At 52.6% G+C, this 19361-nt stretch overlaps 7 protein-coding genes across 7 annotated transcripts; 5 read left to right on the top strand and 2 right to left on the bottom strand.

Annotated features, from left to right (window-relative positions):
• Positions 1–3531: 3531 nt before the first annotated feature.
• V2A60_000600 (short chain dehydrogenase/ reductase) lies at positions 3532–4594 on the top strand (the record flags this gene model as incomplete). The annotated part of the gene is made up of 2 exons (XM_083251969.1): positions 3532–4210; positions 4284–4594. 2 exons carry the CDS (start codon positions 3532–3534, stop codon positions 4592–4594), a joined length of 990 nt encoding a protein of 329 aa, XP_083108095.1.
• Positions 4595–5716: 1122 nt separating this feature from the next.
• On the bottom strand, positions 5717–9574 carry V2A60_000599 (uncharacterized protein; the record flags this gene model as incomplete). Its single annotated transcript, XM_083251968.1, has 11 exons — positions 5717–5963; positions 6024–6215; positions 6262–6771; positions 6822–7980; positions 8041–8325; positions 8380–8457; positions 8522–8702; positions 8762–9073; positions 9127–9186; positions 9232–9454; positions 9507–9574. 11 exons carry the CDS (start codon positions 9572–9574, stop codon positions 5717–5719), a joined length of 3315 nt encoding a protein of 1104 aa, XP_083108094.1.
• Positions 9575–10224: 650 nt separating this feature from the next.
• Positions 10225–12030, top strand: V2A60_000598 (uncharacterized protein; the record flags this gene model as incomplete). Its single annotated transcript, XM_083251967.1, has 3 exons — positions 10225–10294; positions 10345–11079; positions 11132–12030. 3 exons carry the CDS (start codon positions 10225–10227, stop codon positions 12028–12030), a joined length of 1704 nt encoding a protein of 567 aa, XP_083108093.1.
• Positions 12031–12625: 595 nt separating this feature from the next.
• V2A60_000597 (uncharacterized protein) lies at positions 12626–13850 on the top strand (the record flags this gene model as incomplete). The annotated part of the gene is made up of 2 exons (XM_083251966.1): positions 12626–12880; positions 12945–13850. 2 exons carry the CDS (start codon positions 12626–12628, stop codon positions 13848–13850), a joined length of 1161 nt encoding a protein of 386 aa, XP_083108092.1.
• Positions 13851–13961: 111 nt separating this feature from the next.
• On the bottom strand, positions 13962–15640 carry V2A60_000596 (uncharacterized protein; the record flags this gene model as incomplete). The annotated part of the gene is made up of 4 exons (XM_083251965.1): positions 13962–14070; positions 14135–14934; positions 14995–15078; positions 15170–15640. 4 exons carry the CDS (start codon positions 15638–15640, stop codon positions 13962–13964), a joined length of 1464 nt encoding a protein of 487 aa, XP_083108091.1.
• A 464-nt stretch (positions 15641–16104) lies between these two features.
• Positions 16105–17485, top strand: V2A60_000595 (uncharacterized protein; the record flags this gene model as incomplete). The annotated part of the gene is made up of 4 exons (XM_083251964.1): positions 16105–16458; positions 16517–16600; positions 16656–17377; positions 17437–17485. 4 exons carry the CDS (start codon positions 16105–16107, stop codon positions 17483–17485), a joined length of 1209 nt encoding a protein of 402 aa, XP_083108090.1.
• Positions 17486–18357: 872 nt separating this feature from the next.
• V2A60_000594 (cadmium resistance transporter-domain-containing protein) lies at positions 18358–19317 on the top strand (the record flags this gene model as incomplete). Its single annotated transcript, XM_083251963.1, has 1 exon — positions 18358–19317. One exon carries the CDS (start codon positions 18358–18360, stop codon positions 19315–19317), a length of 960 nt encoding a protein of 319 aa, XP_083108089.1.
• Between the last annotated feature and the right edge of the window lie 44 nt (positions 19318–19361).

Genomic DNA, 19361 nt, shown 5'->3' with positions numbered 1-19361 from the left:
TGGCCTCCATGACTTGGATTCCACACACGCCATGCGAAACGAGTTTTTCGAGAGTCTCAGGACCTTGCAACGCTTACAGCTGATGCGTACGTCTGAAAGAGCCGCCCAACAGCAAGCATAGGCCAGTGAGTCGGTATAAGAGTGACATGTACTTACCAGATGCGGGTACGTGATGGTCTAATGCGGTGACGGCATTGAGAGTATGCCCCAAGGTTCAGTGGCTTTCGCCTACCGTCCAAGCAGAAGCTGTGCGTGCAGTCGCAGATATTCTCTTTCAAACATCACGCAATGTGGTTACCAGCCTGAATACGACCTGCCTTTGTAGCCTATGGTGCTTGGATTGCGTTTAGATAGCTATGACTTCAGCCAGCCGCGGGCAAGCATATTCTTGGATGCCGGTTGCATCGCGGCACATGATTGGCAGTGATAATGTCGGTGAAGTAAAGTGTAGAAGATGGTCCTTCCCTAGGCTAAAGCCAAAATAAAGAAGCAGACCAACGAATATAATATGCGAGTACTGTGCGAGGATTATCATCTAGACTGGCATTCTTTTCAGTGAGACCTGCCAGACACACATTGCATGTACCATGAGAATATCCTGCGAGGCAGTGACTCGGTGTGGCGCCGAGAGGGATGCATATATTTTGACTTGATATGGTCATAAATCGGGGAAAAGGAACGCACGTCTAGTACCAGGAGCCCATTCACCCGGCATTCACAATGGCATTGATCGTACCGTTGTCTGGCCACCTGCAGCTGTCTATACTGTACCAAGGAATTTGTACTGATTGGCCTCAAAAACGTGCATGCAATACATGACACTAAACAAATCGGACATCTCTATGAGCTGTCAGGGTTGGACTTTTTGTGTTTGGCTCACATTTCACCAGACAATTTGGTTTGCTAGGTTACACTTTCGCTAGCTCCTACAAGTCCGAGATAGCCAACCTCTTTGCTACTTTCGGGTGCGAGGTGTACAAGTGTGAAAAGCTTTTTGACGCACGTAGAGCTTCCAGGTCGTGTTGCAAAAAAAAAAAAAAAAATAAAAAAAAAATCGGCGCTTGTAAATGCTGCTAATGTAGGCGACGGGCAGAGAGTTGTCATGGGCATCGCTTCTGATGACTGCGCGGGTATGGGCACATGGGACAGCGCATTGAACCAGTGTTGTGCATTCGCTTGCATCAGCATCCCTGAGCATTTCTAAATCTGGAAGCCAAGATTCCCACTCCAACTCTTCTTCTTGGCGAGTTCCACCCACTCACTACTTACTCAGTACTGTGTAGTAGACGGACCATGACCAGTGCGTCTCAGAATCATGCAACATTTGGGTTGGCAAAGTCGCAACCCAGATTTGTTCGCGTTGGATACATCTCGACGCCCTTGTCATCCTGGCCATGTTTCGGAGTCCTCAGTGTTGTGGTCATTCGGCCGGGACTACAGAGCAGAGAGGAGACCCCGAAGGAACACGGCGCGGTATTGGGAATTCCGCTCCTTCCGGTCCTCCGCTTCTAGCGCCGCCAACATTGACGCCAATATTCCCTTTGAACTTTTTTTTTGCCCAAAAAATGAAGAAGCATTGCGTCGTGGAATAGCTCGCTTACGACCCCTCCAGGGTCAGTGCACCTCGACTCCTCGACTTTAAACGCAGAAACCTGGCCGTCCTAGATCTCATTTGCGCAGTGCAAGGAAAGCCTTGCCTGTGCGCTTGAGAGTATCGTAAACTCGAGCGGCCTCGAAAACATACGACGGATATGTTTTTTTTTTCCCCTTTACACCCTTTTCTGTCACAGGGAGACGACATGGGTGAGCCGCAATGCATTGCTCTGCTATTTGTGCATTATGGAGCTGCCCGTGTGCTCTCTGATCGTCGCCACGTGGACTTGCATTGATGAATTACGAGACGATACTTGGTGAGCCAAGTTGATGCCTCAGCCGTGTTTGCAATTGTGTCGAGCACCAAGGGGGAGAGGGCCCAGTAGCAACATGGTATCATAGGTTCGCTGTCGTTCATCTCGAACGGCACACGCTTTCCCATACACCACGTCCCGAAAAAAGTCAGGCCAGTTGAGCATGTCTGCTTTTCATCTCAGCTGACCTCCCTTTCTTCTCAACAGGTCTCGAGCCTGCATTTGCAAACCGTGACACGGGGCAAGGCTGTGCTGTTTCTGGCGACGTCGCGAGCCCGTATGCCTCGAATACGATTTGCGGTTTATTGGGTAATCTTTTACCCCATGGTTGCATTTCCGTTTTGAGTCATGTCGATAAAGACAAACTGGGGGCACTGGGATACTGGGCAGATTGAGGGCAAAGGTGTGCCAAGACACCGGTGTTTACCGGGTGGACAAAGGCCGAGCAGTCGAGCTCTCGCGCCTCGGCGCCACAATTACCGAAGAGGAGCTGTTCACAAATGCAAAAAAAAGGCCGTCGCAAGATGTCTCGTCTCCTCGATTTTCTTGCTTTCTTTTTTTCCTTTTTCCATTCTGGAGGGGTGCCGCCCTTTCCGCGGTCGTGATGCGAGCACTCATTTCTTCCATGGTGCTCCCTACTGCCCGAAGATATCCACATGCCCAAGTAGCGCACAGGGTGCATTTGTAAAAAAAATACAGACATGTACAGAGAATGGCAAAGATCAACGCGGCTAAAATAGAGCACGCAATACAGAGGCCGCAAATGACCGGGCCGGATATGGATGGTACTTAGGATGCAATTGCTATGGACACGCCGGCCTGTTGCGTCCATTACTTGCCACACAAGCACACACACACACACCAAAAGACAAAATGTGATGTGTTTCATATATACTGAAGTTTATAACTATCAGTAGTGCTTTTGGGTTAATGGCCACGTCCAGTACTAGGCGGCTGATGCGCATTATTCCATCGGCAATTCAGTCCCGGAACGGAAGACCGGAAACAACGTAACTGGCTAGCGTTGATTGGCTTGGTTTAGAACAAAGTAATAATAGTAAGTAGTTTCTCCTTTCTCCGCGAAGATTGTCCCGTCGGCTAAAATCAAGTTTCCATAACTCATCGTGGGGACAACCTTTTTCCCTTGCAACCTTCAACCCCCACCAAAGCTCCCTCTCCCGAGCACAAGCTCCCGCCGGGATTTCAAATATGCGGCAAGCTAATAAACGAGCAAAGGGAGCCTCCCAAAGGCTTGGTTTATTCCCTTACGGGACTCAATTACAGGGTGCTAGTGTCCTATTCTTTTGCACCACAATGCCCCAACGGTCAGAAAAAAAAGGCCGTGTGAGGCTCCGCGAGCTACCATCGGCTTAATCTGAGACCCTATCGATGTGCGACGGCGACGGTTCATAATATGTATTTACCCCCCGTTCTCAGTCTCCTTTGAGATGCAACATCTTTTCCTCCCTTATTCTTGATTTTGCTCAAACCCGCCCCTTTGAAAATTGAGCTTGTTACTGTGCGCTCGTCGTGTCTTGGCCTTGTCATAAAAAGAAAGATCGAACCTCTCTATTGTCACCGCTCCCGCTTCTGCCGATCCTCTCTGTTCCGGAAGCTTTCTAGTATGCCCTCTGCGCTGGCCAAAATCCGACACTCTTGGGCCCGAGCCAAGACGCCGTTGACGACGGGACCAAAGGAGACGCGCGACTCGTCGGATTCCTCGTCCACGGCGCCCGTGTTCGCCCCCTCCTCCACCACCACCACCACAGCCCCGGCCCCGGCCCCGGCCCCGGCCACGGCCACGGCCATGGCGCAGGTCAAATCACAGCCAGCCCACCATCAGACCACGGGCCAGCACGAGCCGCTACGCGGTCGTGTCTTTGCCGTCACCGGCGGCGCCAGCGGCATCGGCTTCGCGACGGCCAAGATCCTCGCCCAGCGCGGCGCCACGGTGTGCGTCGCAGACGTCGACTCTGATGCCATCAAGTCCGCCGCCACATACTTTGCCGACGAGGGCCGGCAGTGTGACGTCGAGCGCGTGGACGTGTCGAAGCGCGCGCAGGTCGACTCCTGGATCGCGGGCATCGTGGCCAGGCACGGACGGCTCGACGGCGCGGCCAACGTGGCGGGCATCATTGGCAAGTGCCACGGCATCGCCACGGTGGCGGAGCTGGAGGACGAGGACTGGGACAAGATCATCGCGGTGAACCTGACGGGGACCATGTACTGCATGCGAGCGCAGCTGAGGAACATCGAGCACGGCGGCTCCATCGTCAACGTGTCGTCGATTCACGGGCTCAAGGGTGTGTGCCTCTAACCCTTCCTCGAAAACCTGTGGTGGCTTGGCTTGGCTTAGCTGACTGATGGAGAGTTTAGGATTCGCAAAGCACGCTGCGTACGACGCCAGCAAACACGGCATCGTCGGCCTCACCAAGGCTGCCGCGCTCGAAAACGGCGACCGCGAGATCCGCGTCAACAGCGTCGCGCCGGGCGCCATCTACACGCCGCTGATGCAGAAGAACTGGGACTTCAACCGGCGCCCCGACGACGCGCCGTTTGACGAGCCCACGGCCTTTCAGCGTCAGGGGACGGCCGAAGAAACGGCAAATGTGATTTGCTTCCTGCTCGGCCCGGAGAGCACATTCGTCAGTGGTAGCGTATACCAGGTCGACGGTGCCTGGATGTAAGAAGGAGAAGGAGACGTAGGAGGTGAGAGACGGCGGGGCGCATTTGCATCTGGGGCTTGACCTCGAAACAACGATTGTCATTGGAATACGCATAAAGTAATGAGCATACAATATCAAAATGACGTCAGGCCATGCTCCTCTAAGCAAGCACACATACGTCTGTCAATCGCTTTGATGTTGGGTGTAGATGGGAGTGAAGACGCGCCGAATTGCCGAGTACACAGTAGTGGCCATGATTGCGCTCAAACAGCTCATATCGACGGTAAAGCAGATATAATCTGCTGGTCATCTTGCAGTTTCACTCGAACAATCCGGGCCGCGACAGTTTGTAATTTGCAATTCCGTAATCGGATTTCCTTGCCTCGGCGCTCAGTCTCGTACGCATGCGTGTATAATGCATCACCGGCGCCCCGAACCACGTCGTTGGCTTACCCTACCGTGGTTCTCGCATCTCTGACCATGGCACATGCCGCGAAAGAGAATTAGCCTCGTCACGCGAGCCCCGGTAGAAGACCTATACAACGTCATTCCACTCTACGAGGACTGGGCACGACGCGCGCTCGACAACCTCGACGCGAGAGTGAGCAATCTACATGTACATCGCGTCTTGTATTCTCGTCAACCGCCGTTCCTAGCTGATTACATCCACCAAGACATTCTTCGTGTGCTATATTCCTGAGCGAGTGATGACTGAGGAAGCTGTGCGAGTCTATAGGCAACCCCACTCCGTCAAGGGCCACAAGGCTGAATGTACCCTTACCAGTATTAGCTTCAACGGTCGCGTTTATTTGGGGGCCTCCTTCATGCCAATTGCCCAAATGGTTTAGTTCTGTTGTTAGGTTAAGTACCAGTCGAAGAGAACGAGGGTTGTGTCGTAACGAGGTTCAAACGAACTAGAACAAGGATTCGACCCTACTCTACTAATACGAGTTATCGATATTGATGCCGAGTAAGAGGTTTCATGAGTGGAGTACTCGAATAAATTTGAACATACACGTCATTTATTATCCAAACCTAACATTCAAGCACAGAGCATGAGAAACACTTTCAAAACGTAGGGAATTTGACTTGGCCAACACAATCTGGTAATAACTCAAAGTCCCTGAACGCCCCATCCAGTTTTCATCGGGACCAAAACATGATCCAATGATCGAAATCTTCGTCATCCAAATCTTCGATTTTCTCCGCACGGTCCTTTACCGGGACCATACTGTTGTAAATGCTTAGAGCTTTGTCAAACTCGGCGACGGAGTCTTCTTCCTGCCCGGTGCGTTGAAAGATGCGGCCCTTTTTGTAGTGCGCACGGGCGGCCTCTGAAGTATGATAGGAGTCCAGGTAGAAAATTTTCAAAGCTTGATCCAACAGAGCACTACAAAAACACGAAGAGATGAGAAAGTGGTTCGAGTATATGCCAAAAATATGTACTTACATTGCTGTTGGGCCATCGCCGGTTCGCGCAAAGTGGTCCGCGGCTTTGACGCAGCCATCCCCGGTGCGGTGGTGGAGGTTGCCTACCGATCGTTTGTAGTGTTCGAGACATCGGACGTGTAGCTTGAAGCTCTCGTCCAGCCGGCCCTGGGACGCCAACGCATTGCCCCATCCGAGGAATAGTTTTCCGTTCCTATACATTTAGCTATTGAACACGCCGATCAGTCGGATGCACTCACACAAACGAAGAATGGTCGTCTTCGCCTAGCTCCTCAATACGCTCTGCCAAAGCCTGCTCAAACATTTGAGCTGCTTTTTCGTGGTGACCCAACCTGTCATACACAAATGCCATATTGATCTGGGCCATTGTTGTCTCTTGCCTTGTGGGTCGATGTAGATTCTTTAAAACGGCGTAGGACCTTTCAAACTCGCGCAAAGCTTCTTCCTCTTTCCAAATCATCATACAAGCGCAGCCGAACTCATTGATGGCCACGCCGAAATACGAATCTGACCTTTTGGCATCTTCGTCCAGAAGGCTTTCCAGCTGCTTGATGCAAAGGCCAAGGTCTACGTACGGGCGCTGGTGGTTGTTGATATGCATCTCCAGTTCGCCTCGATGAAAGTGAAACGAAGCGTCAACGAGCTGCAGCTCAACACTTGGGTTTCTTTCTTTGGCGCTGCTTCTCACGAAGCTGAAAAATGAAAGAATCTCAGGCCCCGCAGAGAATCGAGAATCAGCTGCACAGAACCTGGACAGATGTCAGTTGCCGCTAGGTGGCCCCAAAGCATGGTAACGCACATCAAAGTATCCAGAGTAAAGTTCATCCACTTGACACGCAAGTCTAAATCGGCCGTTTTCGTATCGAACCTCTCGTTATACTTGAATGCAGATAAGCAGTGGGCCCATAGCTCGGAGTTTTGCTTCCAGAACGTTTGGACGTTTCCAAAGCCATGCAATACTCTTGGCCATCTCGTGCGAAGCATGTCGATAACCCTGCTATATACTTCATTGAATGTCTCATTCGTCATTTGTGTTCTCATTGTATCTTGTATCAGTCTGTGGACACGCAGTGTCTTTTTATCTCTATTTCGATAAATAAGAGACCTGGAAATCAGCTCGGCACGTGCTTTGGAGTACTGGCCTGAGGTCTGCGGGTAGCGCTCCCAGTCAGCGCACGCAGGATTCTTCTCTAAAAGAGATTCGGGAATGCTGTCCGGGTCTAGAAACGAAATGACTTCTAGCAAAGCCCTTCCTTCTTTCAGGTCATTCAGCGCCCACACAGTACTCAACGTCTGGTTGTACCTGCGCAGCGAGGCAGACTGGCCCTCCGAAGTATCGATAATCTCTCGCCGTTCCGTTTCTTCCGAGTACAAGGTCAGAAATTCGCTGAAGCTCATGTCTCTAGCCATAATCACGCCGGACATCTGCGCAATCGCGAGCGGATATTTGCCGAGAGCCTGCACAATTTCCGGAGCATGTTCCACATCATCGCTGTCACTTTCACGCCCCGTCAGGCGTAGAAGCAGTTCAACGCCTTCTTCACGGGACAGCTCAGGCACAACGATTCCAGAGTTCCGTAAATGGATGGAGCTCTTGACCAGAGGGTCACGGCAGGTAACTAGCACAGATCCTGCAGACTCCTTCGGCCAGAACTCTTCCAGCGTATCTGCCCGATCAACATTGTCGAAGACCATAAGCCAGGTCGCTCTCTCGGGTTTTACATGATCCATGTGCTGATAAGATTTTAGAGGGTTTGCTAGCCACGCAAGGAGTGTTTCGCGTATTGCTGGTAGATCTTTCCCATCGCCCTCTGCAACAATGCCCAACTTTAGGCTGATTTCTCTGAAACTGTCAAATAGCTTGGATTCCTGGTCAGCCGCTACCCAGAGAACGGCATCGAATTCTTTCCCGTGCTTGTGGACGAACTCGTTGGCAATCGATGTCTTTCCCATCCCACCTGGACCGCAAAGTGAGTATACATGCAAGGGAATGGCAACTTCGCTCAAGCTGCTCTCACTGTCACCCGAGCTTTCTTGTACTGAGGTAGTTAGTGCATGGCGAATGCTCATTAATATGTCCTCGCGCCCAGAAAAGACAGGATCCCGCGGGTAAGGAGTATATCGACAGGGCAAGGTGGGGTCACGCTGCTCGATAGTAAAATCTTTGAGCGCTGCGACGAGATCTGCATGGATTTTGTCGCTGCCTGTTGTGGCTAGCTTGGTCCAGGATGCCTTGTTGGTCGAACTCATGGCGTCGGGAGACGTAACGACCGGCGCGTTGGCATCGCAGGGAGGTGCAACATCTAGAACCAGCCGATCAGTACATGAAGTGCTCAAGGAGAAGGTAGGCGACCTACCTGCGTCGGAGCTGACTACAACGTATTCCGTATGTTCGTCGTCACTGTTCTCGTCCAGCACCGTAGAGTGGCCAAAAACTGAGGGTTTGGCAGCTAAAACACAATGAATGGTTGTGATCGCGAAAGTACCAAGCTCGCTCACCTGTTGGGGACGCCCTTCCCAGGGATCTCTTGGTGTTATCAATAGCCATGTGGAGAATCTCGAATGCAGTGGAAAGAGACGATTTACCACCAGACATGAGGCACAGGTCCCTGTGGTTGGCATTCTCCTCAATGACTGTTTCACAGGCATGACTAATCGTCGCCAGTGCCCGATCTACAAACTGTATCAATCACTGTCAGGGCTTTCAATCGGTGAGCGCGGTAGCCCGGAAGGACTCACAATCATCTTCTTTCCCATTATTTGCTTGCTTGTACCCTTGGTTTCACAAATTGTCAACAGTTGAATGTCACTGTCACGCAGGATATTTTGGAACCCCTCGCAGTCTTCTGCCAGACTACTGATGCACTGTTGCTCCTGCGAAAGTTTTCTTCCTTTGGTAAATTTTTGGAGGATTGTCTCAACTGCAGACCAATCCTCTGGGTTCTTTGATACCGAGTGTGGGCAGCCCATTAATGTGATGCATGCGATCCTTCGGATGACATTTGAGTAGGGCGGTTTAGAGATTGCGTCTCGTTTGGCGAGCCAGAGAGCCTGTGGCGCCAGAGTTAATCATACTATACACAAAGCTTGAATGAGCATAATACCCTCTTAATGATTAGACCACCTAAGCTGTGCGCGACTAAGACGATTGGGCATTTTTCCAACTGCAAGTGTTAGCGGTGTCACGGACTCTCTAATTCACAGCGTACCGTTTTGTCACCGGCTAGGCGTCTGAGCTCATGGAGCAGAGAATATCCTTGATCTTCTGTATCTTGATGGGAGAGCACACCGCTGGCAGCCAGCTTGTTAGGAAATGACAATACTGAAACATCCGGGGCATAGTTTGGATCTAGAGTGCGAAGCCACTGATCTCCAAGAGAATTTGTCCAATGTTCTGGAGGTGTTGTCCCCACGCCCCCAACTGCGACTATCCTATGATGAGTCAGAAATAAACGGATATCTTGGAGAATCTTTTTCTACATACACAGTTCCAGTCTTGACGCCGACGCCGATTTGAAGCAGCCCACCACTTATAGTGGTTCGGGGATTCATGGTGGTCTCCGTCATGCTACTACGCCAAGTTGGTGCGGCAAAGAAGAGTTATCGCTACGCTAGAACCTGAGAGGAGAGGATACTAGGCGATGACTGCAGACCGATCTCTCGGTTGGCTGTATGCTGGCGTAAGAATGATCAAAATGCCCGCTGGTCCCCCAAGTCGATTCGGCAGCAATCGCTCTGGTATCTCGGTGCGATTTCAGCCAGGACCAGTTTGCAAACGTACACGAGCGGGGTAGAGGAGAAAAGGCGTCGCATGTTTCAGGGATTTGTGCGGCCATAATGCAGACGAGGTATGCAGCCAGTCATCTGCCTTGTTCCCTGCCAATTACCTAGTTAGCTGATGGACAGCCACAGCCTTCTTCAGCAGCTGGGCCGTAAACTTGCAGTGTCACATTACGTCGTCAAGCCACACAGGCAACCACAATTTAGACTGACTAGCTTGAGAAGTTCTTGGGTTTTGAGCCTGTCGTTGAAAATGGTATGTCTCGCCGGGTAGTAGCTGAAAATGCACTGCACAGCCACCTAGCTCATACGTGGACATAAAAGGCGTCTGCACATTGAAATAATAGCAGATGTGTCAAATAGGGGGTTTTGAGCAATAACATGTACATTTATTAGGTGCGTTGACAGATATATCTAATAGCATGAATTCGAGAGCAACCTCCCGCCGCCAAACTCTGTCGGACAGGCGACCGTTGACGTTCACACCCAAATGTAAGTCACGCCACACGTTTGCGCCTGACTTACTTTTAACGCAGAGATAGGCACCGATGACGAATATAGAAAGGCGATCCTGTATCATGCCAAACAATCCCCTGGCGGCACACTGTATCCTGGAGAAATATACCAGAGCCTGAGCCGGTTCATCAATGCGCGGTCAGAGCTCAGCACGTCGTTGACTGCCGGCTCCGGATCGACAGCATTCGCCTGGCTTACAAGTCCTTGCCGACGCAGCCAGTCCGAGGATGCCTTACCACACGACAAATCATCGGCTTCCGAGAACGGCGCGCACAGTGGGCGCTTTGAGCGGTTCGCGGATCCCGAATCGTGCATCGAGGCCCTGCGGGGCAATATCGAAGCATCGCAGCCGCAGGTGCTCTTCCTGCGAGGACATCTTTCGCCCGGTTGGGTGCGAAGTATCGGAGCTTTTTGCTACGTCGATCCGGAGCTCTTTCGCTGGTTCCTACGATACCGGGAAAGCCCCGGCGGCGACTACTACTTTGACAGCGCGCCGTCCGCGATGAGCAATATTTTTCGGTTTCGATTCTACACCATTGGATCAAAAACTGACTATTACCACTGTCCCCAACACGTTGTCGATGCGATGCGAGCGGAAGCAAGTCGGGACTTTGAGAGCTACAAGAGACAATTGTTTGATTGTGTGTCCTTGGCTACAGGAAGCTCCATCGTGAGAAACTTCCATGCGTTGGATGAGCGGCATTGTGTAATAGAGCAAGAGATGGACATTTCCATCTTTGAGATTGGGAAGACTTGGATGGGTATGCATCTTTGTGCCGCTGAAAATGCGTATCTGGTCGCTGACTGTGATAGCCATTGCCTGTACCGATGCAGGAGATGATTTGGCAAACGGCCCAAAGCTCCCTTGGGCAAGCAACATGTATAATCCGAATATCATGTGGCTTCCCATTATGCAATACCGACCGAAATATGCCTTGAAGTCTCCCGGCTTGAATAAAAGTGAGTCGGCAAGCGAAGGTCCAAGGAACGCGCAGAGTCTAGCCGTCTTTCCGGAAGGCTACGGCCGCAACCTCGCCTGGTGCCTCGCGAGTCACAACCGTTTCCACGTCCTAGAGGACGTATTCCGGCTCGCCGCCTTTTCGCAGAACCAACTGCTCAACCTCATCGAGGGCAAAGTCAGGGCGGAGACGGACCGTTTCTCGCAGAGCAGAGAGAGCCCGACGCTGAACAACCTGCTCCATTTTCGTGACGTCCTGGAGGACCAGATCCAAGCGGCCGAGGAGATGTTTCAGCTGTCGAAGCAGTCGCTCCGCACGACGCACGCTGACCGACGCCCCGGCGCGACCGTGACGCCGGAGCAGAAAGCCGCAACGGACCAGGCGGTCGCCGAAGTCCGCGGCCTCTTCCGGGACCTGCGCGGGCGGGCGCAGCAGCTGCACGGCCGCTGCACGCAGGAGATGACGGTGATTAGCAACAGCAGCATGCTCCTGGAGTCGCAGCGCGCCATGCAGCAGGCCCGCATCGTTACGAAGCTCACGCTGGTGGCGTTTGTGTACCTGCCGTTCAGCTTCACGGCCGGCTTCTTCGGCATGAATTTCAAGGAGCTGGGGACCGGCACCATTTCTCTGTGGATTTTCTTCGCCGCTTCGCTTCCGCTGATGCTCATCACGCTGGGGTTCTTCCTCGTGGACGTGGACACGGTTAAAGAAGTCGTGCGAAGCTGGCGCAGCTCGGATACTGAGGACTCGTGAGGATTTGAGGAGAGTGCAGCGAGTCGCGAAACAATGGTGGTGAAAATGGCCGACTTTGTACGAGGAAACCCAGGCTGTATTTTTGGATAGACTGTATAGAAACGCATAGACTACGTATTTGATCATTCTGAAAGTGTTAGCAATCTTGGTACCCTTAGCCACGCATTCAGCCGGCTGAATTAGCAGCCTTGTGGTGACCCCTGTCACCAGAGTTTTTGCACTGCCTCACTGTCTCTCTCCGCCATCTGATCAGCGTCATGGAGCGCCATTGACATGACAGCTCTGGTAATCTTTCTACGCTACAAATAGCTGCCAAGCAACTTGCCCGGATCGTTTTCCGTAGCCCCTCGCCCCTTTCTTCCAACCTCCTCCCCCGGGCTTGTTAGTGTTTCGCGGGAGGAGCCGAGCGGGTTATTTATTTATTCATTATTACCGCCCCTCCCTGGGGTCCCCGCTGCTTCTTGGTCATATTACGGTAGGCTGAGGTTCTTTGCTGACCGAGAACCGCTGTCAGGCTACTTAGCTTTTAGCCTCTCTCGCGCAACCAAAAGGCCCGAGAGAGAAAGAGAGAGAGAGCGGAAAAGAGAGAGTGAGAATGCTGCGTGGATTAAATCTGCTGCGCCATGTGCGCAGATACCTCAGCCTCAACCTGCTGCTGGTGTGCGCGCCCCTCGGCTTCCTCGCGTCAGCGTACTCGTGGAACCCGATTGCCGTCTTCCTCTACAACTTTCTCGCCATCATCCCGCTATCGGGGCTCATTTCAGATGCGTCGGACACGCTCAGCGAACGTTGGGGCGGCCTGCTCGGCGGGCTGGTGAATGCGTCGCTCGGTAACACGGTTGAGTTGATTGTCAGTGTCTAAACGGTCTGCTTTTCTTTCAGCGCTAATGGATGGCTAACTGTTCCCAATCCAGGTCGGCCTGCTCGCCATCTCGCAGAACAATGTGAGCGCCGCGCAATCGGCCATGATGGGCAGCATCCTCAACGACATTCTGCTCGTGCAGGGGATATGCATCATCGTCGGCGCTCGCTCCAAGGGCGTCATCGTGGTCAACTCGGCTCTCGTCGACTCGCTGTCTTCCCTGATGCTCGTGGCCTCCATGGCCATGGTCCTCCCCACCGCCCTCTACGCCGCCATCCCCAACTCGGACAGCAAGGGCTCGGGCATGAAGCAGCGCATCGTGTCGTTTAGCCGCGCGACCAGCGTCGTCCTGCTGCTCATCTATGTGGCGTATCTCTATTTCCAGCACAAGACGCACCGTTCGCTGTTCGACGAGCCGGAAGACGACGATGGCTCCGATGTCAGCGATGACCTCATCCCCACCTCGCAGCCGTCTCAGGACGTCGCTGCGCGGGACTGCGAGAGCGGCGCGGACCAAGACGGCGTCCCTTCCATGCAAGACATTTCAATCGTGATACTCAAACTGGTCTTGAGCTCTCTCATCATCGCCGGCTGCACGTACAATATTATGCTGAGACTCAACGACACTGTCAAGGCATTCGGCGTGAGCCAGACGTTTATCGCCTTGGTCATTATTCCACTGGCGAGCAATGCCTCTGAGATGACGCAGGTGCTGGCCGCAGCGGAGAAGCAAAAGATTGACTTCGCCATTGCCGTGATTGTGGGCAGCATCTTGCAGATTGCACTCTTTGTACTGCCTGCGCTCGTCATCCTAGGCTGGTTCATTGGCAGAAAGATGGACTTGTACTTTGAGATGTCGCAAACTTGCGTCTTGCTATTTGCCATTGTGCTGGTGAACCAAGTTCTACAGGATCGGACATACACATACCTTCACGGCATGATGTTTCTTTGCGTGTGAGTTTCCGACTCCAGTTCTAGAATCACGCGATCCGAATGCTGATTGATTTATCCCATCTATCTAGATATGCAATCATTGCGACTGCCTATTTTGTTGAGCCTTTTCACTAAATTACAGAGCGCTGGCTTGAGGCGGGCTGTGCGGGGTAAATTCTGGTGTCGGTCGACTACCGTGCGCAAAGTCGGGTCGGACAAAAAATACAATGGCCATGGACAGGTATCTAGATGACGAGGTTAGACAATGCCAGTTGAAACGATAAAAAGGCATGGCAGAGCAATACGTACGTTCCCATAAGCATGCAACTCTCAAAGTATGTAGTCTTGCCGTATCGAATAAGGAACGTCATGATGGTGACGGAAAGAATAAAGACAACGGCATCAAAGAGTCCAAAAACGAGCACCATTGGCTGTTTCAGCGCCCAGCCAAGGAAGACAAGAAGTGGAATATTGAATAGCAGCGTATCGAGGACGTTGGTCATGACAGAACGGATGGCAAAGTCTAGGCAGCTCATATATGTGCCGCCAGCTTCCTCGGGTCGTGCGTGGCGGACAATGCTGACGGATTTCGCAGAGCTGACAAGAAGAGGCAAGACAACAAATGCGATGAAAGTTTTTGTCATGTGCAGGCTCTCTGCAGCTCCGTCCATGCTGCGCAGCAAAAACACTGCACAGACGACTGTGCAGAACAAGCTGCCAAGCAGGCTGACGCTCAGCGCAGAAGGTCCAACAGCACTTCGTTGTGCCTTTGAATCAAGCCGTGTGTTTGTTCTGCTGTCGGGGTTGAACTGGACAGCGCCAGGGTTGACAGGGAAGAACTGGCCGTGAGTGACGAAGCGGAAAGAGAGATAGGTAAAGAAGAGAAGCACGAGAGCGGAGGCAGTCATGTGTGAGAGATTGAGAATACCACGGTCAATGGCTTCCGGAGAATCGATTCCTTCAGCACCGGTTGTCAGGGACATGACTGTAGGAATAACCAGGCAGAAAGATGTCACCATGACCAGTGAGGACATGATGCTAGTTCTGGTCTTGCTGAAGACGGCATCCTTTTTGCCGTAGCTTGCATGGAGGAAGCTGCCGCCCAGAACCTGTCATATTTATCAGCATTTTGTTTCTGCTTGGTCTTTCGACTCCAGGTGGCCACTTACAAGAAGCGCATAATTGAGTATGATGCCAATCATCATTTGTTGGACTAGAGCACTCTCGCCATACGCTAAAGCCACAGCGCCAATCTATCATGGTCGTGAAAATTAATTAGATGGCAGCGCCCAGAGGCGGTTGATCAAGTGACGCCAATATTGGCCGCCACCATTCTACACTTACAATGAATTCCGAAGAATTTCCTCCAACTGCACGGAAGAGGCCGCCCCAAACTCGAGCGTTTTTTGTCATGGTTAGGACGGTGAGGATGTTTAGCGCCGCTAGGGGGACCAGGGCCGCGCCGTTGAGAAGAAAAACCAAGGACGGAGGCATATGAGGTATCAGCGACAGCGCAATCGCCACTGGAACAGCGAGCAGTAGCGGTTTGCTCTCGCCAATGTAGTCGTCCCTCAGAATTGCGGCAAGCTGCCCAAAGGTGTCCGTACGGCGCAGCCCGGGCGTCTGCCCGCTGCCTCTGCGCGCATCACGATCAGCAGCGTCGTCGTCGTCATCAGTGGGCCTCGAGTCCAGCACAGGATCCGAAAGCGCGTCGGAAGAAGGGGGCTGGCGTGAGGGAGAAAGGGAAGACGCGGCTGATGATGTGGACATTGCTTGGTTGTGACGCTGGCGAAAGGCGGCGTTGGTAGAACCCATGTTGCAAGAGGCTGTCGAGGAGGCCGCGTGATGACCAGCGACCTGGTTGAGCTTGGAGTCCGCTAGACGCTTGGCACGCGATGAATTCTGCCCCAAAAGTTGGTGCAAGAGAGCTGCCGACGTGAATATGGCAGGCCGTGCGGCGGGTCGCGAAATATTAGGTAGGTCCTCGTACTGGTTTACTGTTTGACTGGTAGCGATTTGAAGTGGTGCTGTGGGGTAATTATAGGTTGGGGACAGGAAAAGCGCTGTCAGCTTATTAGTAACAAACGGGCAAAGCCTTGCCTTGCTGCTGCGCCTTGTTGGCCGATGGGACGTGCGGGTTTCATCCCACAACGATCCCACAGCTGTCCTGACTGCATTTTTGTTTCTGTCCATCTAGCGTCCGATGCTATTCGCTCCTTGGCATCACTGTCGGTCGATCGCCAACTCGGACGAATCTCGACCAAGCAGCGCCAGCCGCCATGGATTCCCATCATCGCATCTCGGAGGAGGCCGTGGATACCACGCCACTACTAGCAGACCCAGACCACCGTAGGCCGACGAACATCGTCACCGCCATCAAAGATGAGCTGGTTTACGCCACCAAGGCCACCATCAAGTGCAGCATAACGAATGTTCTGCTCATCTGCTTGCCGCTTGGGCTCTATGGCGCCGACTGGGGGTTTCCCGGATGGGCTATTTTCTTGCTCAACTTCCTCGCCATGCTGCCCCTCGCCTCCATCCTCACCTTTTCAACCGAGCAGCTCGCAGCCATTGTCGGTTCCGTCGCGGGAGGTTTGATTAATGCAACGTTCGGCAACGCAGTAGAGATGATTGTAGGTAGTACCTGATGCGGTGGCTTGCGCACGTCATCGCTTACCATGATGTTCCTAGGTTGGCATCAGTGCTCTAAAGGAGGGAGAAATCGGCATTGTGCAGTCGAGCATGATAGGAAGCATTCTATCCTCGATTCTACTGGTATGTTGCTCGGTACGCTATAAACTGCTTCATCAATGCTGAGCCCCTTCTCTAGATCTTGGGCTCGGCCTTTTATCTTGCAGGCCAAGACAAGCAAACAGTTCACATCAACGTCGATGTGGCGGGTATCCTCACATCGCTCATGGTGATTTCATGCACATCTCTCATTCTCCCCTCTGCACTTCGCGCCGGTGACCTCCTGACGGAGAGCACGGACGGCGGCCCTGCTGATTACATCTTGACACTCTCACGTAGCACATCCGTCATCCTTCTCATCTTCTATGTATTATACGTCTACTTTCAGTCCGTTACGCACGCGGAGCTTTTCGCCGAGGAAGAGAGCGATGACGGAAAGAAGCTGCACGCAGTTTCCAGCTGCGTGATACTCGTTCTCGCCACTCTCGGAATTGGCCAAAGCTCAGATGCCCTCGTCAACAGCATCGACGGTGTGATCGAAGCCCTGGGTGTAAGCCGCAGCTTTATCGGTCTCATCATCGTTCCAATCGTGGGCAATGCAGGCTGCTTTGTGGGAACTGTGCAATGGTCGCAGTCTGGTCGGATCAACCTGGCCATTTCCGTCATTGTCGGCGCGACGCTTCAGATCTCGCTGTTCGTCACCCCTTTCCTGGTCATTGTTGGTTGGATCATAGGGAGAGATATGTCGCTGCAGTTTGACACATTCGAAACCATTGTTCTCACCATGTCGACTCTGGTAGTCAGCTGCTTGGTTCGCGGAGGAAAGACGAACTACTTCGAGGGTATGCTGCTAATTGCTACGTGAGTACTACACCGACCGGATGACGACTGATTTTACATGCATACTGACAACTGATTAGATATACCATCATTGGCGTTGCTTTCTTCGTCCACCCTGATGAAGCCTGAGGTGCGATGTGACCGCGATGTTGACAGCTAGGCGAACGGATGAATACAAAACATTTTATTGATATGCGATTGACTGGGACAAGGCAGAAATAGACGCGACACGGGAATACAGTGATCGGGTCTTGTTGTTTATTAATAAAGGGCCATCCATCCACTGGTTCGAGAACTAGCTCGTCGTTGAGGAGTTCGGCCCGTTCCTTCGGAGATCTACCGCATCTCGTCGCGATTTCAGGAATTAAAATCTCGGCTTAATTATTTACTAGTGGCGGGTCCCTGGGCTGGAATATGACCATTTGCCACCCACTTTGAATAAAACCCATCCAGCAACTTGACACAGAGCCATTAATAAAACACGCCTCAGGATGTTACCTGCAACATTTCGTGTCGCCGTAGAACCTTGCAGCGCTGCCTTAATGGGTCAGGCTTATTCGCTGGTTCTGAACGAGCTTCTTGGGCGCGCCCGTACCGCCCACACCTAGCAGGGCGCTGCGGCGCTGGCGGGGCTGCCGAGAAGCGTGAGCCAGGGCAGAGAGTCAAGGCAATGAGCTCGCTCGGTCCATCATGGGATTCGTCAAGATCGAGCTGCAACTGACTTGCTTGGCAGTCATCACAAAGTCGTTTTCGAACCTGCAGCATCGCCTTATTATGAACTGCGACAGCCCGCGGCTCAGTGACACAAACATTTGCCCTCGCCATCACCCAGTTAGCGGCTTTCGCTAAGCCACCAAGGAAAAGCTAAGCCACCATGCTTGCTTTCTTGATCACCCGCCCCTTGTTGGGCTCTCACCCGACCACAGCTTAAAACCACCATCAACCACTTTTGCGTCCGTCTTGTGCAGCTCGCGTTCTGCAACGCCCGTGCCTGTTTGGCCATGCATCTCGGTGAGGCCATTGGCACGGCGTGCGGCGCCTTTGCCGCCACCAACATTGACGACATCTTCGTCCTCGTCACCTTCTTCGCCGAGTCGGCCACCAACAAGCGCATGTCGCCCCTCAACATCACCATCGGCCAGTATGTCGGCTTCACGGCCATCACCGTCATCAGCATGATTGGTTTTGGCATCTCACTCGCTCTGCCGTCCGAGCCCATCGGCTTCCTCGGCTTTCTGCCCATGCTGCTCGGATTCTGGGCTTTGCTGGACGTCATTCTGTCGCGCGGCGGCGGCGACGACGACGACGAACAACACCAAGACGAGCACTTGCAAATGACACACGCGACGCGCATCAAAATCATCCTCAAAGTCGCCACCATTACTCTCATCAACGGTGGCGACAATATTGGCACCTATATCCCACTCTTCTCTCAAACCCGCGGCGCAGAAATCGCAGTTTACGTCGTCGTCTTCTACATCGGTGTCGGAGTGTGGTGCTTGGCAGCCTGGCTCATCATGAAGCAGAGACACATCCTGATGGTAGCACAAAAATACGCCGAAAAGTTCATCCCCTTCCTGTACATGGGCTTGGGTGTGTTTGTCATTGTCAAATCGGACTGCTACCCATGGTCAATAGATCACATCAACCGAAAACTGCATTCACATCCCGGCCAGTTGATACTCGCGCTCTGCACGACCGGCTTCCTATTAATCTCCATTGGCATCATGTTCGCTATCAGGTGGAGACAGAGGCAGAAGGAAATCGCTGCAGAATCAGAGGCAGAAAACGGTGCCGTCAACGCAACTGAACTGGTAGAGGTCGGGTCGAGAGCGTCCAATGAAGGAAGGCAGCTTGATCGTGATTCTAGTCGGGTGCCCGAGAAGCCTAATACAGCAGATACGTCGCTAGCCAGCACGATCCTCACATCAGAAGACGACAAAAGACAAATACCGCCATAGCGCGGGTGTATATAGCAAGCATCATTTTGTACAAATCTTTAAGT

Source organism: Cordyceps javanica, chromosome 1 (assembly GCF_051103115.1).
Source record: "Cordyceps javanica chromosome 1, complete sequence".
NCBI lineage: Eukaryota > Fungi > Ascomycota > Sordariomycetes > Hypocreales > Cordycipitaceae > Cordyceps > Cordyceps javanica.
The sequence above is the reverse complement of the archived record's forward strand: the minus strand, read 5'-3'. Positions and strand labels throughout refer to the sequence as shown.